This window comes from Alligator sinensis, unplaced genomic scaffold (genome assembly GCF_000455745.1).
Source record: "Alligator sinensis unplaced genomic scaffold, ASM45574v1 scaffold199_1, whole genome shotgun sequence".
NCBI lineage: Eukaryota > Metazoa > Chordata > Crocodylia > Alligatoridae > Alligator > Alligator sinensis.
The window spans coordinates 681,509-700,386 of record NW_005842008.1 but is presented as its reverse complement, the minus strand read 5'-3'; the positions used below and the strand labels follow the sequence as shown (position 1 = coordinate 700,386).

General features: G+C 40.7%; 1 protein-coding gene across 20 annotated transcripts in view; it reads left to right on the top strand.

The window, feature by feature from the left end:
* TGFBR3 (transforming growth factor beta receptor 3) overlaps positions 1-18,878 on the top strand; it is a 185,677-nt gene that overhangs the window by 144,901 nt on the left and 21,898 nt on the right. For 19 of the 20 annotated variants that reach the window (XR_003093613.1, XR_003093612.1, XR_003093610.1 and 16 more), the window contains exons 9-15: positions 3,049-3,238; positions 5,018-5,343; positions 6,763-6,915; positions 9,286-9,426; positions 10,540-10,722; positions 15,894-16,193; positions 17,528-17,648. Coding sequence is in view for 6 of the 20 variants with exons in the window: in XM_014519087.2 (XP_014374573.1) it covers positions 3,049-3,238; positions 5,018-5,343; positions 6,763-6,915; positions 9,286-9,426; positions 10,540-10,722; positions 15,894-16,193; positions 17,528-17,648 (1,414 nt within the window). In the remaining 14 variants the exon portion in view is untranslated. The remainder of the gene's footprint in view (positions 1-3,048; positions 3,239-5,017; positions 5,344-6,762; positions 6,916-9,285; positions 9,427-10,539; positions 10,723-15,893; positions 16,194-17,527; positions 17,649-18,878) is intronic. The other variant, XM_006021813.3, reaches the window with a different exon arrangement.

The following is an 18,878-nucleotide window of genomic DNA, read 5'->3' as shown; positions in this document are numbered from 1 at the left end:
GTCTGAAAACCAGGGATGCAAGATAATTTAAGGTCCTGGTTCCTGTAGTCCTAGAAACTAGAGCTGGAAAAGAGCTGGTCCATGCCTAGCTTGCTGTGTTCATTCAATGTATTTATTTATTTTTAATAAAGGACTGGTCTAGAACCCAGTAATGCACTTGGTATGGAAAAAGGAATTACAGTTAACAGTGAATCCTGGCCAAACTCAGCCCTGATGTAAGTGGGCACTGTTTTGTGCACATCAGAACTAAATCTGATATCTTTTTACAGCATTAGGGGTGCAGAAAGAAATTATATTTGTCATGCAATCAATCGGCCCCTTGAAAGTGCCATATACCCATACCCTAACAGAAGAGCACGGCTGCAGAGCAGAGCACTTTAAATGAAGGAGCAGAGCACCTTCATTAACTTGTGTCTGATCGGGTGGCTGGGCCTTATCCCGCCCCCAGCGCTGTCTGCACGATAGGAGGTGAGGTGAAGGGTGAGAAGGGAACTCAAAACTTTGCCCAGCCTGCGTTGGAGGAGGGTTGGGTGGATTGGAGCCCAGCAAAGCCCAGCCCAAGCTCCCTCTCCTGCCTTTGCCCCTACTCCCATCATGCAGATAGCCCCGTAACTGGGAGGGACAGGGCAGGACTAGAAAGAAGCTGCATGTCTGCAGCTCCTCAGCTGGATCAGCTCCAAATTGGAGCTAAATCCCCCACCCTTCTGACCTAACAGTGAACATCTGTTGGGTCAGGAAGGTTGGTGCAAGTCATGGTGCTTTCTGTGAAGCATCGTGAGTTACACCTGGGAGCTACACATCTGTCAGCGCCCTACGTGCTTGAGCACAATGGAATGCCTGTCATTCAAGCCACAGTGCCCAGACATGCTGCATTTTGACATGTAATCCCATTTACTGTGGGTGAGGAATGTATCACCAAAATGTATCATCTCCCATTCATTTCAAGGGAGGTAAGTGCAGGTGGGGATCAGTGGAATATTTGGAGTGGAAAAATCCCAAAGAAATTAAAAGGTAGGAGAGATACTACTGGGCTGTCTCTGGGTCAGAACAGTAAGTGGTTGCAGTCCTGGTCTCTCTCCATTTCAGACCATTTAAAAGGCCTTGTTTGTTGTGTATTGGTTTTGGAGTATCTGCCAAATAGAAAAGGGGGCAACAGTTTGAAACATGTGATAGAAAACTACTGTTTCATCTTCGCAACTGGCAAATACATAAATGAATTTCTAACTTTAATATATATACCATGGCTGACGAACCTCAGGTTGCTGGCATAGCACAAATGAAGTATTATCCAACCAACAAACTTTGGTTACTGTGCTTAGTCCTAAAGAGCCTGGGTGTGCAGTGAAGAGGTGTAAACAAATCATTAAACTGGTCAGGTGCCAGCAGAGACGATAGTAATATTTAACAGAAAGTGAGGGCAGAAAGGGATATCTGGCAAATTTGGGGGAGCATGGTAATTCCGTTTTCCAGAACTATGTTTATTTGTAACATGTAATAAACCATGCATCTGCTGAGGAGTAAAAGATTAATTGAATCAAAGCAATAACAAGAGATACTAAAACTGATGCTCCTTGCTTCCATTTTTTGTTTTTACTCATCCTATTTGATGCATTTCACCACATTAGCCATGACATGAATTGATGGAAATCTTGTTTCTAATTATATTTTGCACTTTAGAGTAGGCTCTTTAAACTTATAGCCTTTAAACTGCAATTTTTGAACACCTACAATTCCCATTAACTTCTCTGAATTTATAGAGAATGTCATATTGTACTCTAAACGCTTATGAGACAGATACTTCAAATCTTTTCTGTATACCTACCTCCTTATCCCAAAACTCTATTTATGATGTTAAGAGAAAATATATTTCTTTAAACTTTGATCTGCAGCAGAAGTTCATATAACTAATCCTACAGCTGGCTGACAAAAAAAGATCATCACTGTAAATCTCTTAAAGTTCTACAGTGGGAAAGGATTAAGATTTGGTCACAGAGGGCAAACAAAATAGGAAACAAATGGGGATTTGGGCAAAAATGCAACATATATGATGGAGAAAATAATCAGGCATGGAAACGAAAGTGTTTTGTGTGTAGCATGAAAATGTTATCATCAGCATGTAGAAAATACAATACAGCCACAATGTAGCAGTTGTTGAAAAATGATGCATTGTAATCTTTACTGGAAATTATTATTACATTCCTCTTACTCTGTGGTTGTTAATGTAATTGTTACAGCATTTAACTTTGCATACTTACATGTTTAAACTCAGGATGACAAATACTTAAAATGAATGAAAAGTGTAATATTGGCAATTATTTTTATAAGTGACCCTCTCAAAGCTAGGGATGATTGTTTTATCCTATTGAGTTGTGGATTTGGATAAGAGATTTTAAATTTTAGTATAATTAGTTACAGTAAATGGAAAGATAATTGGCTGCTTGCCTTATCTGTATTGCACACCCTTGTTTCATGAAACCCACAATATTAACATGTGCCTGGAATTTACATATGTTAACATGTATATAATTTCTTACCTCATTCCAGCAGGGTGCTGAGTGCCTTTACTTTCCACTGACTTCAAAATGTTGTTACAGTGGCATGTGAGGATGCTGCTCAGTACTTTGCAGGAGGCACTCAGCACTTCAGAGGAGCCTTCCACTGAGGTACTGAATGCTACCAACTCTCATGGACTTCAGAATAGGAACTGAGGTTGCCTCAGGATTTTCTTGTTCAGTGTTACCATACTGTGCAGGAGGAAGGCCTAATGGTACCATTGTAAACTTTTTTGTGCGTCACTGAAATGATATGCTTCATCTCAGCTCAGCTGAATTGAACCAAAGTTCAACTCAAGGTTCTGAAAATTATAAGGCTCTATTGAAGATAAGTATTTGTGTCTTTGACTCAGCATACCTTTATTAGGACAGGGTAAAAGACATTGACAAATCAAACACAATAGGTAGAACTTGTGCACTTTAAAGGCAGCGTTCTATGACTGACAAATGCCTCAACTGTCAGATTGTAAACCATTCATTTCTCCTTTATATGCAGGCACCTAATAGCATTGGCTTTGGAAAAGATTCTGAGCGATCCATGACTATGAGTAAATTAGTAATACCTGATATTCCCTCATCTCATGAGAGTTTGATTAAGTGGGCTCATGACCGTGGCTATAGCCCAGTTATCTCCTATACAAAAGCCCCTGTGGCTAACAGATTCCATCTACGACTTGAAGACACTGGTAAGTCTAAAGATGGATTTCTATTGTATACCAAATTATACCATACTCTGGGTACAAGGCATTTTGACAGAGCATCATGAGTCAAAGATTTCATTTAATGGGACAGGATTACCCTCGGGTTCAAATTTTCAGTGGGGCTGACATCTTCCATTAAGCAAAATCTGACAAGAGAAAAAGACTTTTATGATATTTCTAGGATAAAATTCCAGGAAAATGTTATTTCCTCACACACTGTCAGAATTAAGGGGCTGCATTTTAATATAATCTGAAGTCACTACAATTAACCACAATTAGGGACCTCCAATGACTGAACATCATCTTGGTTAACAAATCTTGTTTTGTCTTTAAAAAGTGCAAGCCACTTAAATGAATACATACATGGTTCACATACAAACAGTTCATTAGAAAAGTGAACAAAAACAATAAATAGAACTTTTAATTTTGGAATAAAAACTTAGTGGCCAAAGTTATTGCTACTGTGAGTGCATCCAACTTCACTGAAGTCAACAGATTTATATCCACTTATACTGGATCTGAGTGTGGTCCACTGAGAATACTGTTTTGTATAATGACAAAGCCTATTTCTGTATTCATATATACACAGTATTCATATAACATCCAGGTTATTATTTTCCTGTGGCCAGACGTTGAAACTTCTTTCCTGAACAGTAATGGAGGCCCAGGGGCTAAACATTACTCTAATTTGCCCACTTATGTGAAACAAGATGGGTGCCAGTACCTGTCTGAACACCAGTAGATTTAAATGAATGTATGATTGCAGGCAAAATTTCACTTCAGGGGTTGAATTTATTCAGGAGTTTTGACAGATGTGTTGCTGGCATATCTAATATTGTATTGACTGGTTTCAGTTTTTCCTTTTAACTTCCTATTGCTTTTTGCATATACAGTAAAAGCTCTGTTATCCAGAATCCATGGGGAATGGAGGTGCCTGTTAATCAAATATGCCAGTTATCTAAGAGTTGTACTTATCTCCAGCCTGGCAGGTTGGAGGTGTCTTTGCCTACTCAGGCCACCACCCCTCCTGCCACATCCGGTGTGCAAGGGCTTTCACTCCCTGGCATCAGTGTGCTGGGGGATGTGGAGGGGAGCCCTGCCCTGCACAGGCTGCTTTGCCCTGGGCTGTGATCCATGAGGAAGAAGTGGGACTCAGCTCACGGCGGCGAAACCAGAATTGCCATGGTGGGACAGATGCTGGTTAATAGAGCATTCCGGGTGGTAAAGTGCTGGATAATGCAGCTTTTACTGTAATTAATTTACTCCTTAAATTATGTTCTCTGTCCTTACTGAGACAGAATTCCAGCAGGAAGTATGCCAGACAGACAACTTCCAGAATTAAGCCCATTATAACTACTGCACTTTCAAGGCAAAAATCATTGCTAGTTATCTCAAAAATACTAAGGGCATGCTTATACTTCCCAGTACCACACTAAAGAGTGCTATACTGAGACATGTATGCACTCTTCCTACTGAACTGGAAGTAGTGTAGCTGGCATAGTGTGGCACTGGGCATTCACTAATAAACTCTGCAATATGGGAAGTAGTATGTATGGAATATCTCAGTATGCCTCAGTATCTGGGAGCACCAAACTAGAACAGAATAAGTATGGCTATGGATGCTGCTTTTGATGTCTGGAAGGTTTTTAATTTCTGGATAATGCTTGTATGAATTATTCTGCCTACTTAAATGAGAAATACTTAAATGCTGAATACCTTGAGGAAAAGGATCTAATAAATTGATTTATTCCTGTCTGTTTATAGAAGAGATGAATGATGGAGAAGGCCATTTTCTTTCCCCAGAGCCAACAGAACTCCTAGATACTAAACCTCTGCCAGCTCCAAACAACCCTTTATTTAACGATGGCCTTGGTTTTCCCTTTCACATTAACAAAGGAAGATATGACAAGGTGGAAGAAGGCATCTCCCCAGCAAGGGATGCAATGGATGCAATACTAAAACATGACTTTGAGCAACTGTTTCAAAAAGCCAAAGAACCTGAAGAAGTACAGGGAAGCATCAATGTAGCCCTGTCGGTGAAATGTGATGACAAAATGATGACTGTAGTTGTAGAAAAGGAGTCTCTGCAGGTTAGTATGATCTCATAATCTGAGATTTGTGATACACTATTTCACATATGCTTCAATTATAAAATGAACACTCAGAGAGACTTTAGAGAAGGCCAAACCTGACCTGACTATACCCAGAGCCACAGGTCAAAAGTCCCATAACTTAGACGGGAAGCCACAAGGCAAAGTTCTTTGACACCATTCTAAACCCTCCCCTATCCCAGAGCTTATAGAGAAATGGCTCTAGCTCCCTGTGACTGGGACAGTGGAAAAAGACATTTGGGAGAGGCATAAGAATAGAGACCAGGCCTATGATAGAAATTCACTGTGATATATAAAATCCCCAGTAGCAGATCCAGGAATGGGGCCAGGAGGGTGTATCCCACCAGCTTTGGTTGTGCTGTACATGTGAAGTGATCTGTCAGCTCACTGCTTGGTCAGTGCAGGTCCCTGATGGAGCTTCACCTGAGCAGTAAGCTCTGAGCTTACTCACTGATCAGCACAGACTCTGGCCGGAGCTTCTGCTTTTACATGGCTACATAGCCCAAAGAGTGAATGCTGTTGCTGTTTGCCCTTCCCCTTCCTCCCCCTCCACACTAAATTCAGCAGCAAGGAAAAGGAGGGGACAAGTGGTGGTGGCAGCACTCTACCTCCACTGGGCTCTGAAATGAAGGCTTCCAGCCAGAACCTGTGCTGAGAGCTGATGTATGGCACAGCCAAAGGGGACTGTGGTGATGCTGCCATGCTTCCTCTGGCTCCATCCCTGCCATTTCCTACCACTCACCAACTACACACTGGTTACTCATGTCCTGGGCAGGAATAATCTGCCTTGTGAATGCAGTTCTCATGAAGAATAAGGCGTTTTGAATTTGGTCAAATGGCACAATTCCATATAAGATGGTCCTAATAAGATTCTGACTAGATTGAAATATATCACTACCTGCTGCATTCATTCAATGTTATGTTTGCTTCCTTCACTGATGATCAAGATCAAAGATCTGCCTCAGTCTAATGGCCAAAGGAGACTGTGTGGTTAAGGCAGCAACAAAGGAATGATGTGGCAACTGCCATATCTGGCTGCTTTTAACCCCTCTCCGCAGCCTAAACAGCCAGGTACCCAGTTACAGTTGGGGTGATTGGGGGCAGCTTTTAGCATGAATCTGGAGTAAGCTTTGAACTTGTAATTCGGGAGCTGTAATGACACTTTAACTGCCCTGCTCCTACACTCTCTCTGCTGACCCAACCAAGCCATTGTGGGGAATAGTGTTTTGACATTGAATTTTACAGGGCACCACTGCAGTAAACTTTTCTTCTGTTATCAATAATCATAAAAAATGTACTAAGCTACTTAAAGTGAGACTCTAACCTGCAGTTATGGATGTAAAACAATTCCTTTTCCACTGAGGTTCTAGACACATACATAATAATGTCCTTCTTTAGGCAAATGGCTACATGGAGACAGAGCTTTCACTTCTGGATCCTTCCTGTAAAGCTAAGATGAATGGTACCCATTTCATTTTGGAATCAGCACTGCATAGCTGTGGGACACGGCAGATAGTCTATCCCTTGGATAACATTGTTTATTTAAACTCTGTGAGTATCATACAAGGAGGAGTGTTTTTTTTTTTCTCCGCTAAATTTTGTAATGACACAAATACAGCTATATGGACTAGATTGCAATCAACCTATAGCATGGGTAATATGAGGCTCCTCTCCTTTGTCTCATGCCTGAGACAGGGCCAGAGCTGGTCGCAGTTGCAGTCCCTGACTTCAGAGTAGTATAAGGGCTACTTCTTTAGTGTGCTTATGCAGACTAAAACATCCCAAAGAAAATGGGAGGAGATGGCATTATGCTCCTTGCTTCCATAGCAGCCCACAGGAGGCCAGATCACACCACTTTGAAATTCATTACACTCTTCTTCTTGCATCATGCTGGTTGGAGAGAGAGACAGTGCTTCTTTGAGTTCCCTGAGACTGCTCTGCCCCACCCTCACTTATTGGCTCTATTTAGTCATAAGCCAGTACAGCAGGTTTATGATTGCAAAAGATAGTACAAATTAACATACTATTTAAATTCTTTTGAGTTATCTTGGGTTTTTTTCTTTTATAAATAAAAGTACTCCTGAAAATGGCATTATTTGTGCAGGCTTTTCTCTTGCATTTGCCTGTTCAGCTTGTACAGGATTTTTTCTGAGCAGACTGCTGATGGTGGTGGATTGTATGATGTCAATTCATAACTGAACAAATGTCCACAAGTATATACTTCACCAGTGTTCATTACCATAATACTTGACTCCAAGTCTCTCGCAATGAAAAGCTGGTAGGCTTTAACAATCAGGCCCTCAAATATACTTTTGTATATATTTTTCTCTGATGAAAGAAAGGAAATATTATAGGCTGTTGTGGCAATTTAATTTAAAACTTTTCCCAGGTGGATTAACCTCATTCCAAAATGTCTTAACGCTAATATTCCATGTTCCTCTATTTGCCTGAGGGATATATCTGTTCTTCACAAATCTCAAATCTAAGTATAGAACCCAGTTTCCCAACTTGAGTGCCCTTGAAGACCCAGTTTTTTTACGCTCCTAAGCATAGGGCCATTCCAGTTTGAAAACAAGGTTCACATTTATCATGCAGAGGGAAGATAAGATACCCTGATCTGTACACTATCATATATAAAATCCCAGTTTGTTTACACAGCTAGTTTGTTTGCATGAACAAGCTCAAGTACAGAAAGCAGTATAGTGATGTTATTGCAGCACTTCATTTGGGACTATATACCCTGCTTTTGAGGATATGTACTGTATAGATTGGATTCTAGAATTCTTCTTGTAGACTTGGTACAGCATTTACAGCATATGAACTCAAATAAGTTTTGGCCAGGCCAGATCAAAAAGAATTAACATTTTTCTCTCTTTTTGGACTTTTCAGCAACATTGCTGTAAGCTTGGCAAACAAAGGAAAGTTTGTAGTCCAACCTAAACACAGCCAAGGCAACCTGATCTGACCTCACCTGGTTAAAACCATTCTATACTGGCAAGACTGTCTGGGTCTTGATTTAGAGATGGGCTCATACCAAAGGCCTTGATTGAAACACCATCTGAGTGTTTAAAAAGAACTAAAATCTGGAGCGCAGCTCTGGAATTATGCATTGTGTCTTAGAGATATGGGAAGTGTTTTCCCTGAAGGTCAATTGAGCAGTATGTAGGGATGCCCAAAAGGCTGAGAAGTAAATGTTCTGTGTTAGCAGCTGTGCTACAGACAAGAAAAAGATGAAGTTGTGAGTGGAGAATCAGAAGGGCAGTGAGGAAGCAAATGAAGAATGCAAAAGCAGAATGGAGAAGGTTAGAGAAGAAAAGCAGAGAGGAGAAAAGGATCTTGCATGCAGAGATAAAAGATAGTAGAGTCAAAAAGAGGGATCAAGTAGGAGTTCAGAGAAAAGCAAAGGAGGAATGGGGAAAGGGATAGCAGGTTTTTTGGGCTGTGTCTTAAAGTGAAATACAAATGACAGAGATTATAGAGGAGAAAATTCTGATGGCACCAGTTTTGTTTGTTTTTCCCCTGAGTCAGTCGCTGAATGTTGGAAACGATATTAGTCAAGTTTAGAGAGCCATTTCTTTTATCAGGATGGGAGATAGAAAAACCAGAAGCAGACCAGGTCTGCTGGTATGCTCATTTAGGAACCTGTACCAGGCAGCATTTCAAGCATACAGAGCAGTTTTATGGCTCTGCTGGTCTTGATTTCTGGAAACAAACTGAACTTCTGCATGTATATTTTGCATCCCTTAAATGCTTCGTGCAGGGCTGCATGGGTGACATGTTTTCCCCATCTCCTTAGCTGCGTACCATTTTTGACCTTCAAGTTGTTCTCAGGTTAATTGTTTATTTATTTCTTTAGAACAGAGCTATAACTCACCTTTGTAGAACTGCCTCTAGTTACCATTCCTCATTTCCTTTGCGCAGATTGTTATTCAGCTGTCAGCACCAGTTGAAGGCAGCGGTTGGATGTCTGATGACGACGACATGGAATCGGGTGATAATGGATTTCCAGGGGATGCTGATGAGGGGATGCTGATGTTTCCAAGCAGGCCTGAAATAGTTGTGGTATACAACTCTGTTTTGTACTCACAGATAAATATATTCCCAACAGGCTGGGGACCAACTGGCTAAGCAGCAACTCTGCAGAAAAGGATTTGGGGGTTATAGTGGACAGTAAGCTGAATATGAGACAATTTGGATGAAACCAAGCTGGGGGGTATAGTAGATATGCTGAGGGGCAGGATTCAAAAAGACGTAGACAGATTGGAAGAGTGGACCAAAAGAGATCTCATGAAACTCAATAAGGACAAATTCAAAGTCCTGTACTTAGGATGGAACAATCCCATGTACTGGTACAGGCTAGGGACTGACTGGCTAAGCAGCAGCTCTTCAGAAAAGGACTTGGGGGTTACAGTTGACAATAAACTAAATATAAGCCAAGAGTGTTATGAGAGAGGCTAACTGCATACTGGGCTGCATTAGTAGGAGCATTGCCAGGAATTCAAGTGAAGTGATTGTTCCCCTCTATTCAACACTGGTGAGGCCACATCTGGAGTACTGTGACCAGTTTGGGGCCCTCCACTACAGAGGAGAATGAAAATGGTTAGAGGTCTGGGGCAGATGACTTCAGAGGAGAGGCTGAGGTAACTGTATTTAGTCTGGAGAAGAGAAGACTGAGGGGGAATTTAATAGCAGCCTTCAAATACCTGAAACATGGTTCCAAAGAGGATGGAGCTAAACTGTTCTCACTGGTGGCAGATGACAGAACAAGGAGCAATGGTCTCAAGTTGCAGCAAGGGAAGTTGAGGGATAGATATTAGGAAAAACTTACTAGGGGGATAGTAAAACACTGGAACAGGTTACCCAGAGTGGTTGTGGAGTTCTTGGAGGTTTTTAAGACTCGGCTAGACAGAGCCTTGGCTGGGATGATCTAGTTGGGGATGATCCTGCTTTGATCAAGGGTTTGACTAGATCACCTCCTGAGGTCCCTTCCAACCCTATTATTCTATGTTATCTTGAAATATTTTACTGTGACCCTAGTTCTGCTCTCACATCTATCTCGTTTGACCTTATTGAAGAGCTGTATAGGGTAGGAGAGGAGGCAAACTTGCCCTTGCATAACTACTGTTCTCATTGTATAATTGCTGGGATTTATTTGTATTGCTTTGTTCGTTTTAGTTTAATTGCACACTGCACCAGGCAGAGGGTGGCAAAGCCTCTCTTAATCCTCCCGTATTCTGGCCTTCTGAACCGCGTATCACCAATGTGACCTTCAACATGGAGCTTTATAAGACAGATCTCTTCCTGGCTCCCTGCCAAGGACTCTTCTCTGTTGCTGAGAATGGACAGATTTACGTTGAGGTAATGAACTGTGCAAGGCACTTGGATGAGCTGAAATGTTCTACATAGACATGTAAATTTAGCCAAATGTGTGCTTTCCAGCTGAAAACCAGCACTATGCAATTGCCTCAAACACAGCGCACAGGTGTAAAGTTCTGTGACTTCAGAAGAGGTAAACCATAGGATAATGAGGAGGATGACGCTTTGTGCTGCAGATTGAGGAATCCTTTCAAAATGGGCAGATCACTCAAGGAAAACTCTGTTATTCTAGTTAGATAATGCAGAATAGTACTTAAATCTGGCCTTTTACCATATTTACTCAAATATAAGACAAGGTTTTTTCCCCACAATTGGCATTGGGAAAGGAGCCCCCTCAATCATATGCAACAAAATCTCATTAAGTACACTGTCTGTCGTTAAACTACTGCCAAAGGCATTGTATGTGCTCAGCAATGGAAACCATTTATGAAGTTGATTTAATGCAGCCAACACTAAGCATGATTATAAAACACATGCCCCACATTGGGCGAACATGCTGATGGGAACCTACCACAAGAGTAAGTTACAGTAGCCCATCTGAATAAGACATATGGCAGTGCCCATTAAGTGCAGTTCCCCCCACCACCAACTCTTTTTACCATCATGGTGAACCATGACATTGTATAGAGTTCACCCAGAATCCCTCTATTGGCTTTTCTCTCAGCCTGGTGCATATGGTTAATGAAACTGGACCAGGTTGCCCTGTGCTTCATCTGAATATACATTTTGGAGCATCCCCGGACTTGTGACAAAAACAACCAGTTCCAGTCACGAGTGGGGGCTAATTAGCACATGGATCCTTTGCGGGAACTATCTTAAGTACACAAACATACTGAGCAGTGCTGAGCTGTGGAGTCACCATGGGTTGAAATGCTGTTGACTCTGGTAGGACCCAGCCCAAGAACTACATGGTAAAATCATGCGCCTTTGGTTTTGGACCAATATTAATGTTAGTTTGTACTACATGTCAGTAGGTGTCAAAGGGTTGCTCAGAAATGTGATTACAGAGTACCTGTGCTAAAACTTGCAGCAGCTTAAAAAAACATAACATGCATCAATTCTCGATAAACGAAGTGCCTGGGTAGTACAGTAAAATCCATGTTATCCTGCATGAGTGGGGAATGGGGGTGCCTGGTATCTAAAAATACCGGTTACCTGAGGCTGGCAGTTTTCAGCTGGACACAGAGGGGAGGTGCGGGGCGGCGGTGGCTGCACATGGAGCAGAGGGCGGGGGGTGGCAGCGGCCGCACATGGAACAGCTGCAGTGCAGGGTGGTGGGTGGTAGCAGTATCTGCTACATGTGAGCTTCCCCCTCCTCCCCTCTTCCCCCCCCCCGCCCATAGCCGGCCAGCCGGAAATTCCAGTTAATAGAGTGTTCCGGTTACTCAAATGCCAGATAACAGGGATTTTACTGTATATGGAAATTGCTGCAGCTATGTTTGTTGGATAATTCCAAACTGATAAAAACAAACAAAACTAGAAGCATGTGAGTTTATTTTATGTGGTAACATGGAATAGCTTCATCTGAAAGACACAGATACATGCAAAATAAGTTATAGTTTTATATTTCTCTTCCTGGGTCCCAAGTTAGGTGTTCCCATGTGACAAAAAAGTGTAACTTGGTGTCTGGGCTTTTTTGGAATCTTTCATACAATCCTGCCATCACCTGCTACGCCAGCTTGAAATACTGGTACCCAAGAAAACTCAGGACCTAATTTAAAGCTCAGTGAACCGAATGCAGTGGTTTCCATTGACTTCAGTGGGCTTTGCATCAGGTGCCATTTACATGTGTTGTCCCTTTTATACCATGAAGTTTTACACAGATGGTTTGATTACAGTTGCAGAGTTTCATATTTTTCAAAAAGCTCTGTAAGCATGAATAAGTATGATGATTGTGGTGAGTATTATCTCCATTTCATGGATGGGGAATTGAGGAACAGGGAGGTTAGGAGATTTACATGAGGCCACACAGTAAGATGCAAGAGACATTTCAACACAGCTTGTCTGCTTGACTCAGTGGTTTAGAACTTTTTAGGTCTACAAAGTGACAAAGATTCATCCTGCAACCCATCATACCATGGTTCTAAATAGTCCTCACTGACTCCTAGGTTATGTCCATAGTGCACATGACTGAACTAGCTTGAGTACTATCCACAGTCTAGTTGCAGATACCCTCACTTGAGGGACAGGGTAAATTAGCCCAAGTAGAGCTGTGCTAGTCTTGCTAGATTGCTTCCAGTACCCAGGCTAGAGTAGGTATTTCTACACACATGTGTAGACACTGATGGGGCTGGCATATTGCACCAGAGTTTATTGCTTCTGTGTGCCACATTCACATGTGTGCCTGGGACCACAGCATGTTGAGCTATGTCAGAGCAGCCCCGACTGGCAAGCCGCCTGGAGGGTCAGCCTGCCAGCCTAGGGCTGATCAGACCTGGTTCAGCGTGCTGCAGAGGGGCTGGCTGGGGCATTAGGGTGCTCCAGTGCAGGGCTAGCTGGCAGGTAGCCCTCACGCTGAAGCACACTCATGCCTCAGGCAGCTGGGTCAGCTTCTATATGTGTGTTGCTGTGGAGTAAAATACTCTGCCATAGGGTAGTACTTGTATTTACAAGTATTAACCTGTGGTGGAGTTTATTAGTTTACTCTAGCCTAATAATCCTGCATGTGTAGACACCAAGACACTTACTGCAGAGCTAATTAGGCAACTAGTAAATGTAGGAGTAGTAATTAGGCAATTAGTAAACATTTTGTGTAGATGTAGCCTGTGAGGCTTAATCTCTGTAATTTAAAAACAACAAATCTGAATGAATGAAATTTAGTTGTATCCAAAGGAGATATCAAATAATAATCCATCATTCCAATCCAAGTTCATGGTGGATGTAGATGTGTGAACAGGGTTGCTATAACTCCAACCAACCTTCATGTCACTACTTGTTCCATTTTTTTAAATCTAGAACAGAAGTCAAGCTGTACCTGCTACCTTTAAAAAAAATCATTCAAGATTTAGATTTTGTATTGGTTTTGAAGATCTTTTTATTTTCTTTGCACTTTTAATAAGATACCAACCAGGCAATGATAAGAAATTCTGACAAGAGCTTTGTATGTAGTTAGGAAACCTCCAAAAATAAGGTCCACTGTAGAAAGAGATGTCTTACACAGAACTGTGTATTTCTAATGGTAATTACCATTGATGTTTCCAAATGTATTTGCTAAACAGTACTCAGACAGGACTTTTAGTTAATGGACAATTCATGCTTCTGTAAATGTTGAGTTACCTTTTAATCTTATGCCTATAAAAATTACTTTTTTCCCCAAAGACTTGACAATTCTGGTGGTGAAAACTATATTTAATAAAATTTAAACAAAGCTGAAATATATCAAAATGACTTAAGAATATTTTAATAAAAGTTATTAGTTTTTCACTTGGACGAAGACCATCCCTTCCTTCAGTATTCTGGGATGAATCCCTCTGGCTTGGGACTTGTCTGGTTCTGGAGTTATTTCTTCAGACAGATGCTCTAATTTCTTCATCACCTGTCCTGGCACCAACTGAATTTTTCTCATTCTCTTTTCTTCACAGTGGAAAATTTATATCAGTCTCTGGCATCTATTCCCCCATCCTCTGCTCTCACTCACAAAAAAAAAAAAAAAAAGTATTTTTGTTTCTGTCCACCTCTTTAATTCATAAATTACTTGGGCCAAAATCCCTAAGGACCCTGCCCTTGTCTCTCCTCTGCTGATTCTGGTTCTTGGAAGAAGAAGCATTTTCTTTACTGCAGTAACTTTGCCATTGTTCATTCTCTGCCTTTGCTTTTCTTACCAGCATTTTAATCTCACCATAACTGTAGAATCATTTTGTACTTTCACAGTGTAGATTTTATTCAGCCTTGCTCTTATGTGGTGTTTTTGCCTATCCTTGCTCTTTTGCTTTTCTTTTAAAACTATGTATTACTGGATGAAATTTGAATTCCTTGAGATATTATGGTATACTTGTCATCCCTGCCACAAGTCCCTTTTCTTCATTGTTTTATACCATTGACTCTTTCCTCTCCCTCCACTGTGCCTCTTATTTCCCCCACACGTACTTATCACTCTCTACTTCCAGTTTGTAGTTATAGATTGCCTCTCTTGGTTAGGGGGATTCAATTCACCATTTCATCTCCAATTAAATTATTGATCACTTCAGGGACAAATTACATCATTCAGTATGCATACTTCTACATCCAGAGATTTCTCTGTGGACTATAGGACAATGTGATAGATTCTCTATTAGATATACATAAAATGCATCTGGTTTGGGTACATACAGAAACCAATTTTTATAATAAAGATGTTATTGCTTTTGGGACTATTTTGATCATGCTGTGAAGATAATTAGGTGCAACACTTGTGCTGTTTATAGGAATAACATGCTTAATTTGCTTTCTCTTCCCTTGGAAATCTGCCATCATAACTTTTTTTTTTTTTACAATTTGCTTTGTGGCATTCATTATCTGCCTTCCAGCTTGTCTGCATAGCATCAGTGCACTGAGGTAGTGGGTGTTGTTTCTCATAAAAGAATAGAAATGATCCACTGCAGAAAAAAAGTTACAATTGCATGGTTTGTTACTATACTGCCCCCACACACAACCCACAAGCTCCTCCCATACTTCAAACCATGACCTCTTCACTCTGCCTCTGCATTCCACTGTATGTTTTTATTTTTTCCCTTAAGTGAAGGATACAGAAGGATAGAATTTGTAATTCCTTAGATAGTCTTGTACTTTTGCCCATATATTTATGGGGAGAGGAAGTTTAATGCTCCTCACTTCCCCAAAAACTCAGTTCAGATGTAGCATTCATTCCATCAAATAATCCCAATTTTGCCTGGATGTTTTCATGCTGGGTGCATAACATCAAAGGACCTCAAGGCATTTGCCCAGGGTCACAATACGAGACAGTGGATAAGCTGTATTTGAACCCACAAATTCCTCCTCATTATTGCTTTATCAACCAGACGCTACCCAGTACCTGCTGAGACTTTAGACTTGGAAGTATTCCTAATTGGAGCTGGCATGCTAAAACCACATCATTATGCAAGAAGTGAATACTACATGATGCTGACAAAATGATGCCCTACCTAAGTTATTAATAATTTATTTTTTCTGCACAGGTTTCTGTGACTAAAGCTGATAGAGCCCTGGGTTTTGCAATCCAAACATGCTTTATTTCTCCATATTCAAACCCGGATAGGATGTCTGACTACACCATCATAGAAAATATTTGTCCTAAAGATGAATCTGTTAAATTCTACAATGAACAGAAGGTGAATCGTCCTATACCACAAGTGCAGACAGACAAAAAGAGGTTTAGCTTTGTGTTTAAGCCAATATTTAATATTTCACTACTGTTTCTTCACTGCGAGCTGACATTATGTACAAATAAAGAGAAAGATACCCAAGGACTGCCTAAGGTCAGTAGCTTCTTAACCAGCTTGAACTTTTGGCTATAAATATATTTTCTTCACGATAAATGGAAATTCAGATCATAGCACTTCCAGATATTATTTTTTCTATTAGAAATTGTATAGACTCAGATTAATGTATTTTACATGCTATTAGTGGACCTGAGAATGTTTATAGAGCCCTTTCATTAACAGCTGTGATGAATCTTTATCACATGTTTACATGTTTTCACTTAAAATGTCATAAAATGGTTAGATATGGTAAATAGAAGCTGCCTGCCATAGGGGTGTGGGTCTAGATTTATCTCTGGTATTCAGATCATATAGTAGTAGCCTGGCTAATGTTAATGTTAACTTTCCAGAACCTCCTGAGATAATATTGCAATTGTCTTTGAATTTCCACATGTGAATTGCAAGGCTGACCTGCCTCAAGAGATCCTGGAAAGGAAATAAGTGAATGTTAACATTTTGGTTGTTTTGGGGGTTTTGTAGGTTTGTTTTTTTTTCATTTTTGTATTGTTCATCTTTGTGGTTTTTGTTGGTGGTGGTGGGGGTTTTTTACAGTAAATTCCCCATATTGGGCTACTCTCATACATCAAAACAAAGTTCCTGTTTTCTGTCTGGTTATTGTGAGAGACAGTTGTAAAACAGTTGCTTTATAACCAGCAAAATCCATTCTTTGGCAAAGATATGCACTCTAGGAATTCTGACTTCCCCTTAGTTTTTTGGGGACTTATGTGCATAATCACTAAAATGCAGCAGTTGTTTTTCTTATTATTATTATTATCATTATTATTAATCTGCATCTGTATTAATGAGCTATGTTATTGACCACCAGATTTGCAAAACTCAGCTCTGTTTTTGTACATGTAAAACTTTGTCCTGTTTGGATAAAACCCATAAAATATCTGTCCATGAAAATCCACTCAATTGGAAGCCTAACCAAGTTGATCCAAGAGTGCAGAAAGTTACCTGCTACAATGGATGGTAGCTGGGAAGAGTTTTCTGAAAACCCTTTCCTCAGTGGCAATCAGCATCAGCCTTTGTTATCCTAGAATACAGCAATCATAGTCACTAAAATTCTGTAGTAAATTCCCATAGAGTTTTAGAAAATGTAGTATTAAAGCGAAGTTTACATCTTGAAGCACGGTTGAGAATGTTTCGTTTTACCAATATTACAGAGATTGTTTTGGGGTTTTGATAACATTCAAATCTCCTGTTTCTCTTCAGTAAACAAGAGTGAACAACTCTGATAATGAGACAGCTGTGCAGCTGTTCTGGCTGATACTGTGTTTTATTTTGAGTGAATCCCTGACCTCACACACTGTTACTTCCACCCACAGTGCATTCCTCCCGATGAAGCCTGCACCTCTCTCAATGTTAATATGATCTTGGCCATGATGCAGAATAAGAAGACATTTACCAAACCCCTTGCTGTAATACCCCATGAAGAGAAACCAAAAGGTAGCAATATACATTTTGAACCTGTTAACATAGCTATATTGCATTATACAACATATGAGAATTGGAATCTTAAAACTATGGCTCCAAGCACTGTATGTTCTAATGGGGCTGTTGTTCTTGCAAAATGTTATTCATTTACAGATCTGGGGCACACATCTCCATAATATCTGAATGCTGGCAGTCGTGCTTTTTTTAACCTCTTTTACTTCTTTATGGTAAAGTAGCTTGGCTAGGCATTGAGAAAGGAATACTCTTTTTTGTGCTATATAATAATATGGGTTTCATAAGTATTAATATGGTAGAATTACTTCCAGCAATTCATTCTTATTTAGAAATTGAAAGCAGTACTTTATTATCTGCTATGTAATTTCTTCTTTGTGATTGTAAATATTTATTTTAGTATGGCAATTATAGTAGAATTTTGTAAAGCAGACGGGCAGCCTTAGGGAAGACAGTTCCATTAGAAGATTAGATCATTAAGAAAGAGATAAGAACTGTCAGCATGCATTAGTTCTGTTTGGTTGGGGGTTGAGTATATTAACTCATTTATAACCTTTATGAAAAACATAAGTGTAGTTTCATGAAAATATACCGATTCCTGAGTGCTATGCTACACATGATCATTTGGTATGGCTTTTAATATCCATAACCCTACATTAGATAGACCTCCCCTGCAGTATTCCCCATAGGGATAAAAAAGACAGGTAATATTATGGCTTTACCTTCTTGGAAGTCAGAAGGCAAAAGGGATGATGTACAGGTCCATAAAGAAGTGACCACCCATCCACTTCGCTTAAAATCTTTTGCCTCCTTGTTCTTGTCAACATGGAGCATTCAGTTGAATCTCCTTGCTCTTACCTGCTCTTTCTACTTTGCTCTGAGAAAGAGGAGGAGGAGGAAAGAAAAGTCAGAACAATTAAGCAAGAGATGACTTCCAGGATGGAAAGAGAAAAAGCGGAGTTATTTTGGTACCTGTTCATCTGAGGCAGGCCGCTGAGTATAACTGGGGAGGGGTTTAAACTGCCACCCCGGCTTGCAAGGCCCCCAGCCTTGGTGTGCCTGGAGGGGGAAGGGAGACGCAGCCCTTGTCAGCTTTGTCCTGGCGGAGGGGGGCATGGCCAGAAACGAGCCAGGGTAACACCTCACGCAAAGGGGAGGCAGGAAGGGGGATTAAACTCCCCTGTCTCCCCTCTGTCCTGTGGACACAGGGACCCCAGCTGGGGTCTGCCC